At 50.0% G+C, this 14,267-nt stretch overlaps 1 protein-coding gene across 1 annotated transcript; it reads right to left on the reverse strand.

Annotated features, from left to right (window-relative positions):
- SIGLEC5 (sialic acid binding Ig like lectin 5) lies at positions 1 to 14,063 on the reverse strand. Its single transcript, XM_029925492.1, has 9 exons — positions 13,927 to 14,063; positions 13,466 to 13,849; positions 12,971 to 13,249; positions 12,736 to 12,783; positions 11,943 to 12,200; positions 11,545 to 11,832; positions 11,230 to 11,326; positions 9,684 to 9,765; positions 1 to 1,269 (listed from the first exon to the last, which is right to left on the reverse strand). The coding sequence occupies exons 1-9, from the start codon at positions 13,961 to 13,963 to the stop codon at positions 1,078 to 1,080; spliced, it is 1,665 nt and encodes a 554-aa protein (XP_029781352.1). The 5' UTR covers positions 13,964 to 14,063; the 3' UTR covers positions 1 to 1,077.
- Between the last annotated feature and the right edge of the window lie 204 nt (positions 14,064 to 14,267).

The following is a 14,267-nucleotide window of genomic DNA, read 5'->3' on the forward strand; positions in this document are numbered from 1 at the left end:
TCAGAGCATGTAATTGGCTTTATTCAAAGACTCATGAATCTGGCAGCATCCCTTCCGATAAGGAGACAGGTGCTCTGAGTTGTAAGTAGCGGAGGGTGTGTGTGGCCCGAGGAAGAATTCTCAAAAGAAAGGAAGGATTTTTTTTCTGATTGGACCATCTTTTTGGGGGACGATCCTACCCTACAGGTGACCTCATCAGTGCTGATCAGGAAATTTCAGACCGACCGTGTAAAGGTCACATTTCTGGGAGAGGTTGAAACTCCAATGAGTCTTGGGTTTGCTGTGTTGAGGGCAAGTACCTCCCTCCATTTGGGGTCCATTGTTTCTTTTCCAACAGAAGACATGGGGGGGGGGGTTGCTGGACCTTAGATGCCAGGGGCAGGGGCAAATGCTTGCGATGTCTCAGCCTAGGGAGCCTGGAATGGGTGTGTGCAGGAGACTCAAGGTCAGCTCTCAGGCTGTCGGACAGATCCCTGTGGAGCCCGTGAATGAGATGGGAAGGGACAGGAGGTCAGGAGGTGATGGAATGTGCTGGAAGAATTGACAGGTACAAGTGTGACGAGGAGAAGACCCCACAGAGATGATAAGATGCTGTATCGTGAAACCAAAAGCCAGACTGAGGGGCTGGTCGTTCCCTGGGGAGGCTCTGAAGGAGAATGACACCAGCCTCGTGCTACCATGCGCCCTGGGCCGGTCACCCTCAGCCCCAGGGTACCTTTCCGGCAGGACCTTTCTGTCCAAAGAAGAGAGATCAGAAGGCCCTGAGCCCTCATGGTGCGACAAGATCTCCGCTGGCTGATTTCTGTGTGTTAATTTCTTTACTGTTCACAACCACCTTCGAGGCAGATGCAGGATCTCTCTCTGATTCACGGAAAAGGAAACTGAAGCACGGAGAGATGAAGTGACTTACTGGACAGCCTGCGTTCGAGCCCAAATCTGCTCCACCCGGGGACACGCAGACAGTCTTCCTCTTTCACGTTGCCACGGGGCTCCACACACGTCATCAGCTGGTGCCTGACTTCTCCTCTCCCCGCAGGGCTGGGATTCCTGGGGCCAGCGCTGAGCTCCAGGCAGCCCTCACTTGCTTGCTCTGATCTCCGAGTACTCGGTAGTGCTGGTGGTCTCCTGGTCCTGCGGTTCCCTCATCTGCATCCCGAGAAAGCTGAACGAGGCGTAGTGGAGCTCCTGCTGCTCCCCAGGGAGAGGGCCATCCCCGGCAGGGGTCGCTTGGTCCGGGGCGCTGTCTGGGCAGGGCTTCTTCCGGGAACCCTGAGGGAAAGGGAAACAAGAGACTCAGAGAAGGAATGAGGCAGACGTGTCCCCTCCAGGGGAAATGGGGCTATGTGTTCATTCAGCCTCCTATTCACCCACATTTCCTATGAGTTCAACGATTCACTCATCCATTTATTTTTTTGTTTATCTATTTATGTTGAGGGGGAGGGGAGAGAGAGAATGAGCAGGGGAGGGCGAGAGAGAGAGAGAGAGAGAGAGAGAGAGAGAGAGAGAGACAGAATCACAAGCTGATAGCATGGATCCCGATGCTGAGTTTGAACTCATGAACTGTGAGATCACAACCTGACCGGAAATCAAGAGTCAGACCCCTAACCAACTGAGCCACCCAGGCACCCCTCAGTCATCCATTTAAAATTCTGTAATGCTATGGCTGATTAGGCCATATTGAAGGCTTACTAATTACATTTAATCCTCACGCACACACAGGACAGTATAAACGGTACTTATAATCCCCATTTCACGAGTAAGGTAGACTGAGGTGGGGGGAGATAGAGTAACTTGTCCCAGGTTACTCATCCAGTAACAGACAGAGCCAGGAACCAAACTCAGGCCTGCTGTGTTACTGAAAATAAAAAGAGGAGAAAATATTTTAACAAAAATAGTGGAGATAAAATTGAACTGAAGAAAGAGAAACCATTTCAGCTGAAAGAGCCCAAAGTCCACAAAAAAGACCAAGAAACCTCACACCCCAACGTAGTGGAGTAAATTATAAGAATATCAAAACCAGGGGCGCCTCGGTGGCTCAGTTAGTTAAGTGTCCGACTCTTGGTTTTGGCTCAGGTCATGATCTCATGGTTCGTGAGTTTGAGCCCCACATTAGGCGCAGTGCTGCTGGTGCAGAGCCTGCTTGAGATCCTCTCTCTGCCCCTCTCCTCTTGCTCTCAAAATAAATAAAAACTTAAAAAAAAAACTTTAAGAAGAAAAAAAAGCATATCAAAACCAAAGGGAAAGTGTAGAAGTTTCCACAAAGAATTAGTGCATTACCTACAAATGTGCAAGATTTGGACAGACTTGGGATTTAAAAAAATATTGTTGTACAGAGAGAAAGTGTGGGGGGGGGAAGAGGGAGAGAAAGGGAGGTGGGAGAGGGAGAGAGAGAGAGAGAGAGAGAATCCTAAGCAGGCTCCATGCTCAGTGCAGAGCCTGATGTGGGGTTTGAACCCACGACCATGGGATTATGACCTGAGCTGAAACCAAGAGTCAGTTGCTCAACTGACTGAGCCACCTAAGAGCCCATATTTAAGATTTCTTAACAGCAACACTGGGTACAAGAAACGATAGAGTATTGTGGGGTTTGTTGTTGTTGTTGTTGTTGTTGTTGTTTATTTATTTATTTATTTTGAGAGACATCAAGCATGAGCTGGGAAGGGCAGAGGGAGGGAGACCGAGAATCCCAAGTAGGCTCGGCGCTGTCAGGGCTGGAATCCACGAACCATGAGATCATGACCTGAGCCCAAGCCAAGAGTCAGATGCACCAAATGAACCACCCAGGTGCTCCTAGAGTTCAGTGTTTAAGGCACCGAAGGAAAGGGGTGCCTGGCTGGCTCAGTTAGTGGAGCACATGACTCTTGATTTCGGAGTTGTGAGCTTGAGCCCCATTTTGGGTGTAGAGATAACTTAAAAGGTAAATTAAAAATAAAATAAATCATCAAAGGAAAATTACTTTGATCCTAGAATTTATATCCTGCCACATGAGATTCAAGTGTAGGAGCATTAAATAAATGTTTTCAAACACACAAGTCCTCTGAAGTCTTAATACAAGAAATCAAAACTGAAAATACATTGGAAAGAAAATTCAAATAAGAGTAACAAAACCTGAAGATGCTCCAATAAATGTGAAGTCTCAAGGTGACACAATATCTCAGTAAAATGTGTTAGCTGTGCATTAAACACAAGCCCAAATAGAAAAATGTTAAGTATGTTTTTAACAACCCAGAATGAAAAATGAAGATCTAGAAAAAGCATCAACATTGTGGAAGGTGGAAAGAAAGGAGAACAAGAGAATATAAATGCACATGAAAGTTTTTTGTTGGGTGTAAGAGAGATATAAATTTTCTAAGAAAGGAAAAAATTAAATACTGAAAAAGTGGAACCGAGTGAAAGGAAAAGGTAAAATAGGAGAAATAAATCCACACGTATCAATAACCAGATGTATCACTAAACACAAATAGAAGACATGAAATTGGATTCTTGAAAACCTGGTTGTATACCGTATGCAAAAATCACTGTAGAAGCATAAATAAAATGTTGGAGGAACAAAGGATGAATGTACATCAGGCATCTTACTAACCAATGACAAAGTGGTATATCTATATTAAGATCCAACGAAATAGACTTTTAAAAAGTATCAGTAGGGACAGAGAGGATCACTATGTGTGACAGAGAGGGAGACACGGAATTTGAAGCAGATTCCAGGTTCTAAGCTGTCAGCACAGAGCCTGAAGTGGGGCTAGAATTCATGAACCATGAGATCATGACCTCGAATGAGCCGAAGTTGGCCACTTAACCAACTGAGCCAGCCAGGCGCCCCTTTTAATTTCTTAAAGTTTATTTATTTACTGTGAGGGAGAGAAAGCGGGTGGGGAGGGGCAGAGAGAGAGGAAGAGAGAGAATCCCAAGCAGGCTCCACACTCTAAGCCCACTGTGGGGCTCGAACTCACGAACCTCAAGATCTTGACATAAGCTGAAGTCCTACATTAAACTGTCTGAAGACACAGGTATCCCAAGATATTTTGTGAAGTAATCTCTACACACAATGTGGGGCACTGACTCACAACCTGTGCATCGAGAGGAGGATGTTTCACTGACTGAGCCAGCCAGGCGCCCCAACCTGGGATGCTTTTTAATTTTTTAATGTTTATTTATTTTTGAGACAGAGACAGAGCATGAGTGGGGGAAAGGCAGAGAGAGAAAGACAGAGACAGAGACAGAGTCTGAAGCAGGCTCCAGGCTCTGAGCTGTTAGCACAGAGCCTGACGTGGGAATCTCAAACTCACACACCATGAGATCATGACCTGAGCCGAAGGCAGACACCCAACCACTGAGCCACTCAGGTGCCCACTTTTTAATTTTTTAAGTAGGTTCCACACCCAACATGGGGCTGGAACTCACTACCCCAAGATCAAGAGTCACATGCTCTTCCAACTGAGCCAGCCAGGTGCTCCTGTGATATTTGTGAAATCGAAAAAAAAAAAAAAAACCTGTTAAAAATGCTTCACTGTCTACATACAAATTATCATAACAAGAGAGCTTAGCAAGCTGGAAGAATGTAAGATCAATACACATGTAATTGCACTTATATGTTGCTGCATCTGCTGAGAAAATGAAGAGAATCCTCAGCATCCGGGCCACTAACACCCTGAGGGGGCGGGGTCCCTGGGAGTCACGAACATTTACAGTGAAGCCCAGAAGCATTCTGCAGGGGTGTTTCTCCCCACAAGGGGGAAGGAGAAGGAGAAGCTGTATGAACAAATGAAGGAACTGGCTAGTGCTCAATCTTTAGCCACTTACTGCCCACAAGCCGTGTTTCACAGACCTCTGTTTACCGGAGGACGAGTCTGAGTGTGCTTACTTCCCCATCACTGACTCAGGAGACTGAGTCATTTGTTGAAACATGGGATCCTGGGGCGCCTGGGTGGCTCAGTCAGTTAAGCGTCTGACTCTCGATTTCAGCTCAGGTCACGATCTCCCGGTTGGTGGGATGGAGCCCTGCATCGGCTCTGCACTGCGCACAGCCTGCCTGAGGTTCTTTCTCCCGCCCTCTCGGACCCTTCTCCGCTCATGCTCTTGCGTGTTCTCTCTCACAATAAATAAACATTTTAAAAAATTATCTCTCTCCCTCACTTGTGCGCGTGCGTGCGCTTGCTCTCTCTCTGTCTCTCCCTCTGTCTCTCTCTCAAATTAAAAGAAAAAGAAAAAGAAAACTACATCTGCAGAGGAAGTAAGAGATCAGGTGTTTTTTGTACAGGATCTAAAATCTAAAAGGATGAGTTGATTTTTGAAGGAAAGGACAATATATTTGTATCAAATTCAGCTGCTTTGATTCAGCAAGCCATGACAATTTAAAACAAGAATATCACAAGTTTTTCAGACAGTATCCATTGCTCTGTAAAAGACTGTGTTCCGCACGCTTATGAATCAGATTTAAGACTGCTCCGGCTACCAAACCAACAAGAATCTAAATGACATCTAAGACCAATTTGTAATTTTTTTTACAAATTTTTTACAAATTTTACCTGACTTCGGCTCAGGTCATGATCTCAGTCTGTGGGTTCGAGCCCCGCATCAGGCTCTGTGCTAACAGCTCAGAGCCTGGAGTCTGCTTCAGATTCTTTCTTTCCCTCTCTCTCTGCCCCTCCCCCACTTGCTCTCTGTCTGTGTCTCTCAAAAATAAAATAAAAACATTTAAAAAAGGGGTATTTTTTCAGTGATCTTTACACCCAATGTGGGGCTCGAACCCGCAACCCCGAGATCAAGAGTTGCATGCTCCTCCAACTGAGCCATCCAGGCACAGCAACACTTAATAAATTCTTTAAAAAAAGTTTTCATTCCACATATCAACGATGAGTGATCAGAAAATGCACTTTTAAAAAGAGAGCATTTATAATAGTAACACAACTAGTATTAAGGAAGAAAACTGGGGTGCCTGGGTGGCTCAGTCGGTTGAGCATCTGGCTTTGGCTCAGGTCATGATCTCACGGTTTGTGGGTTCGAGCCCTGCATTGGGATCTGTGCGGGCAGCTAGCTCAGAGCCTGGAGCCTGCTACTGATTCTATGTCTCCCTCTCCCTCTGACCCTCCCCTGCTCATGCTGTCTCTTTCTGTCTCAAAAATAAATAAAACATTTTATATATATATATATAGGAAGAAAACTAACAAAAGGTTTGCAAGACACATTGAAGGATTTCTACACCTTTTCTTTAAAAAAAAAAAACTTAAACTAATAGATACCTGTTTTTGTGGACAAGGAGACTTGAGTTTATAAATAAGTAACTTCTTCCCAAGTTGATCTATAGATTCAATGCAATTCCAGCCAAACCACTAACAGGAGTGTTGTTTGGAACTGATTCTAATATTTAAAGATTCTAATATTTAATAGAACAGCAAAAGGTCAAGAATAGCCAAGACACTATTAAAGAAGATCAAGGAGGGGATCCGCTCTGTCAGATATTAGGGCTTAATTTTGAGTCTATAGATTCTAATGCCTCTACGGACAGTTCTGACTCGGGGACAGTAGAACTGGCCACTGGAATAGAATAGAAGCCACAGACAGAGGCCACGCATGCATAGACTTTTGCTGTATGTCAGAGTACCAAGCAGATCAGCAGAGGGGAGAAAGGACATTATTCCGTATGCGAAGGAGGAACACACGTAGATGAACACTGCACACCACACAAAAATCAACTCCAGGCGGGTTAAGGTTTTCCATGTCCAAAGAAGTACAGAAAACTTTTAGTAGGAACGGTACTTGAATACCATTCTAATCTTAGGAGAAGAAAGATCTTTTTAGGAGCACTGGGTGGCTCAGTTGGTTAAACATCCAACTCTTGATTTCCACTCATGTCATGATCTCGAGGTTCGTGAGTTGGAGCCTGGTGTTGCGCTCCGTTCTGACAGTGCAGCCCCTCCCCCACTCGTGTTCTCATTCTCTCTCAAAATAAATAAACTTCAAAAAATAGTTAAAAAAAGAAAGGTTTTATTAAATGAATCCCAACAGACATTCAACAGAAAAGAGATTAGGGGCACCTAGGTGGTTCAGTTGGTTAAGCCACTGACTCTTGATTTCGGCTCAGGTCATGATCTCATGGTTTGTGAGTTTGAGCCCCACATCGGGCTCTGTGCTGACAGTGCCCTCTCTCTCTGCCCCCTCCCTGCTCTCTCTCTCTCTCTATTTCAAAATAAATAAAAGCTTAAAAAAAAAGCTATGTCAATCTATCTCTAAAAAGAAGAGAGAAGATTAGTGAATATGGTTATATTACAAATAAGAACTTCTGTTCATCAAAGGTCACCTTTAAAAAGTGAAGACAGGGGTGTCTGGGTGGTTCAGTCGGTTGAGCTTCTGGCTTCGGCTCAGGTCATGATCTCACAGTTCGTGGGTTCGAGCCCTGAGTCGGGCTCTGTGCTGACAGCTAGCTCAGAGCCTGGAGCCTGTTTCAGATTCTGTGTCTCCCTCTCTCTCTGACCCTCCCCTGCTTGCAGTGTCTCTCTCTGTCTCTCAAAAATAAATAAAAGACATAAAAAATTTTAAAAATAAATAAATAAATAAAATAAAAAAGTGAAGACAAGTTACTCACTGGAAGATATTTACAGTCCATATAACTGAAAAAAATAACAGTATGAAATGTATAAAGGTCTCCAACCAATTCAATAAGAAAGTCAAATGCCCCACGGGCTTCAGGGAAATGGGCTGCAGATGGGACCAGGAGTTTTATTTTTTTAATGTTTATTTTCTTTTAGAGAGAGAAAGAGAGAGCAGGGGAGAAACATAGAAAGAGAGAAGATCCAAAGCAGGCTCCGTGCTGACAGCAGAGAGTCCAGTGTGGGGCTCGAACTTATGAACTGTGAGATCACAACCTGAGCCAAAGTCGGATGCTTAACTGATGAGCCACCCAGGCGCCCTGGGACCAGGCATTTTAGAAAGGAGGTGTTCATACATCATTGAAGACAGAGAGAGATTTTCATGACCCTTGACAACTACTGAGATGCAAATCAAAGCCACAGTCAGATAGTGAGTCTTCAAAAAAATTGAGAAAACCAAGCGCCGCAGAGACTAGAGATCAACAGGACCCAGTAGGCACAGACGGGTGTATACATGGATGCAACTGCTTTGGAAAACCATTTGTCATGATAGGAACATGCACGCACCCTTGGACCTAGTAATTAAATTCTTAAGTAATGCTACAAAAAAAAAAAAAAGAACTCTTGCATGTGGACGCAATGAGATGTGAATACAGACACCTGGAGCAACTCAAGTGTCCGGCGAGACGAGCCTAGGCAACAGACATGATCATAAAATGAAACACTGTTAACAGGTAACTGCGCTAACAACAGGGATGAACCTCCAGGACAGAATCAGCAGGGCTGAGTCTACAAAGTGAGTGGGAGAAGCGTGCACAGAGGGTAGGTTCAGAAATGGCTACACTAAACAGCACGTACATGGTATACGTACAGATATGGGGGAACACTAGCAACGGACACAGAGCAGCACGAGCAGGTGTAAGTTACCATCAGTGTTTGAGGTCTTTGGTTGGATGGTGGGCTCATCGTTGCTTATTGTATTATGGGCAAAATGAGTAAGTACAAGTTAACAGTGCCTGTTCCAGTGCCTGGCCATGAGCAAAGCATTTCAGATAACTCCGTTTAGGGCAGCACGGCCCCAGTTTTATAAAAGGGAAGAATGAGCATGTTGGACAGGGGTGGAGTGAGAGACAACTGCAGCTCCCGCCAGCAGAGACGGTGCAAACACGGGGGGAGGGCGGACACAGGGAAACGCAGTGGTGTTGTGTGATGTGCCCCTCGAGACAGGGATGGACATGGAGCTCCGGGGACATAGGGGCGTGGACATTGGCAGGGAGTGAGACGGCAAACCTTTCCCAGAACAGATGTTGATGCCAGAGCGAGAGGGATGGTGACATGAAGTGGTCTGATGGAAATGGGGACAGGGGGGCATTTCCGGTGAGAGGAACTGCACATGCAAAGGGTCCGAGTGATGGGGAGACAGTGGGAAGGCCAGTGTGGCTGGACCACAGCAGGACCAGGGCTGGAGTGACCATCGGGGGACACCCCTTGAAGGACTCAAATGTCAACCACACGATGTAACTAGTTTCTCTAAGCAATGGAAACAAGCATCATTGGAACTCCAGAAGGGGAGCGCCTGGGTGGCTCAGTCGGTTGAACGACTGACTTTGGCTCAGGTCATGATCTCGTGGTTCATGGGTTCAGGCCCCGCATTGGACTCTGTGCTGACAGCTCAGACCCTGGAGCCTGCATCGGATTCAGTGTCTCCTTCTCTCTCTGCCCCTCCCCTGTTCATGCTCTGTCTGCCTCTGTCTCTCAATAATAAATACATGTTAAAAAAAAAAAAGAAGAAGAAGAAAGAAAGAAACTCCAGAAGGGTTGGAAACCAATAGTTTTGGGGAGAGATTCGGTCAAGCTGTGTCCAGCAAAGAGGTGAAGTGAGTCACCAGGGGTGGAACAAGAGGTGAGCAGAGTGTCTCACTCTGCTCTCTCTCCTCTCAGTCTGGGAGATGAAGGGGAAGAAGAGAAGGGAAGTCCCTCCCAGGAGTCTGCTCAGGTGACCAGGGTGGGGCAGGGGTGGGGAAACTCCATCTGGAGTCTGAATAAACACGCCCAGAGCCCCCCATTGCACGAGGGGACCCCGGCATCACTCACCCAGGCGACTGTACCCATGACAGGGTCTTCATCATCCATGGCCTCTTGACCCCCAGATGCTTGCTTCCTGCGGGCTTTCACTCTAAAACGAGAAACCAGCCCGCTGCAGCCAGGATGGCTCATGTGGGCAGGCTGCCTGCCCCCTGGCAAAACCGCTGAGGTGCCCGGAACCCAACTCAGACCTTCCTGACATGCGAGGAAGCTCTCCATCCCCCTGGACGAGCAAGGTTTGGCCAGACTGAGCTTCCATCGCTAAACATCCCTCTAACACATAAAAACTTGAACAGGACGGGCTGCCTGGGCAGCCCTGTCGGTTAAGCATCTGATCTGGGCTCAAGTCATGATCTGGTGGTTCATGAGTTCAAACCTCACAACAGAGCTCTGTGCTGACAGCTCAGAGTTTCAGATTCTGTGTCTCCCTTTATCTCTGCCCCTCCCAAGCTGGCTCTCTCTCCGTCTCTCTTGAAAATAAGTAAGCATTTAAGAAAAAAAAAACTTGTACTCAATTGGGGACACCTGGGTGGCTCAGTTGGTTGAGTCTGACTCTTGATTTTGGCTCAGGTCTTGATCTCCAGTCCATGAGTTTGAGCCCTGCATTGGGCTCTGTGTTCTTGGGATTCTCTCTCTCTGCCCCTTCCCCACACATGTATGCGTAATCTCTCTCTCCAAATAAATAAATAAGCATTAAAAAACAAACAAAAAACTTGTACACGAGTGGTCAGGACAGTGTTATTCGTGATAACCACAAAGTAGGAACAACCCAAATATCCGTCTGTAGATGAACAACAAATAAAATGCGCTCCATCCATGCAATGGGACATGACGTGGAAGTAAAAACCAGAGAAACAGAATGACGGTCTGACACGCATCACACAACACGCATGCACCTTGCAAACCCCACGCTAAGTGGAGGAAGTCAGTCACGAAGGACCACAGACTGTAGGATCCCCCTTGGATAAAAAGTCCAGGGGCGCCTGGGTGGCTTGGTCAATTAAGCCTTCGACTTTGGCTCAGGTCATGATCTTATGGCTCGGTTGAGTTGGAGCCCCACTGTGGGGCTCTGTGCTGACAGCTCAGAGCCCGGAGCCTGCTTTGAACTCTGTGTCTCCCTCTCTCTCTGCCCCTCCCCTGCTCATGCTCTGTCTTTCTGTTTCTCAATAATAAATAAACGTAAAAAAATTTTTTTTTTTAAGTCTAGAAGAGGCAAATCTAGAGAGATGGAAAATAGACTGGTGGTTCCCTAGGGCTGGGGGTGGGGGTGGGGGTGGGACAGGACAGAAATGAAGGAGTGCAGGGTGTCGTTTTGTTTGTTTCATTTGGGGCTACCGAGAAAGTTGTATAATTGCAGCAAAGGCCCCACAAGTCTGTAAATACACTACAATGAATACACAATGAATTGCACACGTTAAACGCATGGGTGTTGTATCTGAGTAAAGCCATTACCCCCCGCCCCCCAAAAGGCCCCTGTCGCGCTACCCAGCTCGGCCCTGGCGGTCGGGGTGAGGGCCTCCTCCGCCCTCCCCCGTGCGCCCCAGCACACACTTACAGGCGGAAGAGGAGGCACGAACACAGACACAGCAAAGCCGAGGCCCCGGCGCCTCCCATGGCTGCAGGCGCGGCTTCTGCCAAGGAGAGCGGCTTCCCTGCAGGGACAGGCGGGAGGCTGACTTCCAGGACTCCGTCTCTTGCCTCCCTACCTCTTTGCAGAACTTACTGAAGGGCCTGCTTAGGCCCGAGGCGGAGCACCCTGTCCTACTGATCGCCCTCTGCCCCCAGCCCCACCCCCACCCAGACCATCTTTTCTGGGACCCAGACTCGTTTCTCCGCCAGCCACCCCTCCTTTCCCCGACAGCCCCCAGACCTGACAGCAGCACCAGGACGGTGGCGCTCTGGGCCCCGTAGGCATTCAGGGCCTCGCAGCTGAGTATGAGGTCAGAGCCCAGCGGCCCAGTGAGGCTCAAGGAGCTGTTGGCCCAGGGCTCCGCAGAGCTGGAAGTGATGGTCACGGAGGCGTTGCTGTGGTTCCCCTCCAGCAGCCCCTCCCCCAGCCGCCAGCGCAGGGTGGGGGCCTGCCGGGCTCTGGAGGAGCAGGTGCAGCGCAGCCCCTCGCCCTCCCAGGAGCAGGAGGGGCTGAGCAGCCGAGGCGGGTCTGCGGGGGGCGGGGGGGGGGCAAGGTCAGCGGCGCCTCCGCTCCCCAGGACGCGGGCGACCTCCCTTTCCCACCCCCACCTCCCGGGAGGGGGGGGTCCCGGCACTCACCGACCACAGAGAGATGCAGGGAGACGTGCTGGGAGCCCAGCGAGTTCTGAGCTTGGCAGGTGAGGACTCCTTCCTCCTCAGCCCGGACTTGGGGCAGCTCCAGAGTGTGGGTCAGGCCAATGGGGGTGGCATTCAGGGCGGGGGACCCCCGGAACCAGCTCAGCTCGGCAGGGGGATTGCCGGCCACAGCACAGAGCAGCCGCAGAGCCTGGCCCTCCCCGATGACAAGGGATGAGGTGTTTTCCAGAATCCTGAGGGCTTCAGGTGGGAGAGAGGCAGTGAGTAAAGAGAGACATAGAGTGAGCTGTTGAGGACCGGCGGTCTCCTTCTCTCCCTCCTTGCCAGCATCTGGTTGGCATCACCCTCTCCTTCCCTGACCCCCTGACTTGGGTCCATCAGGGTTTGAAGACTGAGCTTTACACCCAAAAGAGGTTGACCCCAAGTGTCTGGGACTCCTATCTTCAGAGGAGGCTCAATGCCCCGACAGGGACATGCCTGGACTGTTTGGTGGTGAACGCAAAGGAAACAGGATGGAAGAGGCGGAGTTGGGAGTGGGGGGCGGGGGAGGGAAACCACAGTAGTGGAGGAGAGGCGAGCAGGGGGTGTGTGTGCTGTGTGTGCTGGCCACACTTGCACCCAGGCTAAGCGGAGGACGGAGGGTGGTGACTTTTATCCTGGCTCTTCCCTTACTGATCCCATTAAAACTATGATCTCCAGCCTCTGGCTGGGAGCCGACCCCCCAGCCCACCACCCCAGTTCAGGCCCAGCCCCAAGAAGACAAGGGCCTTCCTACCTGTGTCGTTGCTGAAGAAGATGCCGATGGTGAGGTCGTGGGGAGCATCTGGGAGAAAAAGATGGGGTCCTGCTTCAGAAGCGAGGATTGGGGTTGAGGCTGACCCAGCACCCTCGGAGGGTAGGGGGGCACTGGGGAGGGACGGCTGTCCTTGTCATCTCTCCTCCTCCCCACCCCCCCCACCTGCTCAATCCCACTGCCCTGAGGGACCAGCTCCTGCCCCCCCTTCACTCACAGGAGACATTGAGCCAGATGGTTCTTTCCAGGGTAGCCTGAGCTCCTGGCAGTTGCACCTGACAGGTGAGGTTTGTGCCATGGTCCTGGGGTCTCGGGGTGAAGGTCAGCACCGAGGAGTGCAGGGTCTCGGGGTCCAGCGAGTCCAGGGCAGCCCCCGCCCAGGAGAACGTGAGAGGTCTTCCCCCTTCGCAGGACCCCAGCAGGCTGCAGGTCAGCTGTGCGGGCCAGCCAGACTTCAGGGGCTCCGGGATGTGAATGTCAGGGTCCTGGGTCAGGGCTGAGGAGAGAGAGGGGCATGCCATGGCTCCAGGGAGTGGGGGACCAATAGTGTGACCCTGAGAAGACCAGGCCTCAGACCAATGCTGACCCCAGGCCTGTATCTCTTCTGACCGTCCCAGCCCCAAGACTTGAAACAGGGAATGTTCTAGAGTCCTGTCCTGCTCTAAGAGGGGGCGCCCACCCCCAGAGCCCATTCCCGGGGCCCCTGCCGCACCTGTCACCCGCAGAGTCAGCGGTGTATCTGTGTAGGTATATTTCACTTCTTCTCCTCTCTCCACTCGGAAGTAGTAGACTCCCTCGTCGCTCCTCCTGGCGTCTCTGATTCTCAGGGAGCAGTCCTTGGCCCAGGGGTCCCCGGTGAGGAAGAATCGGCCTTGGGATTCTGCCTTCACTGGTCTCTGTGGGTTGTTTGTAGCCACGGGACGACGGTTATTTGGGGTGTCCCCACCCTGGAGCCAGTATATGTAGGGCGTCTTGTTGGAATCCCACCAGTACAAAGGGTAGGAGAAGGAGCAGCGCACGTGGACACACAGACCCTCCTGCACAGTCACGGAGTCCTGCACTCGGAGCTGGTACTCCGGATGCTCCTGCAGGGACCCTGGGGGGACACGGAGGCTCAGTTGGGTCTCCTGCCCCATCCCGCCCATGCCCACCCTACTCCCTCAGCCCACTCACCCCCCCACAGCAGGGGCAGCAGCAGAAGGGGCACCATGTCCGTGCTGACCAGGGCAAGAGCCCAGATCCAGGTCCCTGTGTCAGGGATAGAAATGCCCCAAATGTGGGGCGAGGCCACGGAAGCCCCAGCAGGAAGCCGTGTGTGACAGAGCTGTGGTCACCACGGAAGGGGAACTTGGGCAGCACAAGCCATGGTGGGGGAAGGGGTGCTCAGGTAGGGGCTGAGAAATTCTCTTGTCTCATCTCTGCATCTGACATGGCCCGTGAACATACCGAGGGTCCCAGAGGCTGGGGTGCGCCCCGATATGAATCTGAAAGTGATCACTGTGCGAATGACATTG

Source organism: Suricata suricatta, chromosome 16 (genome assembly GCF_006229205.1).
Source record: "Suricata suricatta isolate VVHF042 chromosome 16, meerkat_22Aug2017_6uvM2_HiC, whole genome shotgun sequence".
Lineage (NCBI taxonomy): Eukaryota > Metazoa > Chordata > Mammalia > Carnivora > Herpestidae > Suricata > Suricata suricatta.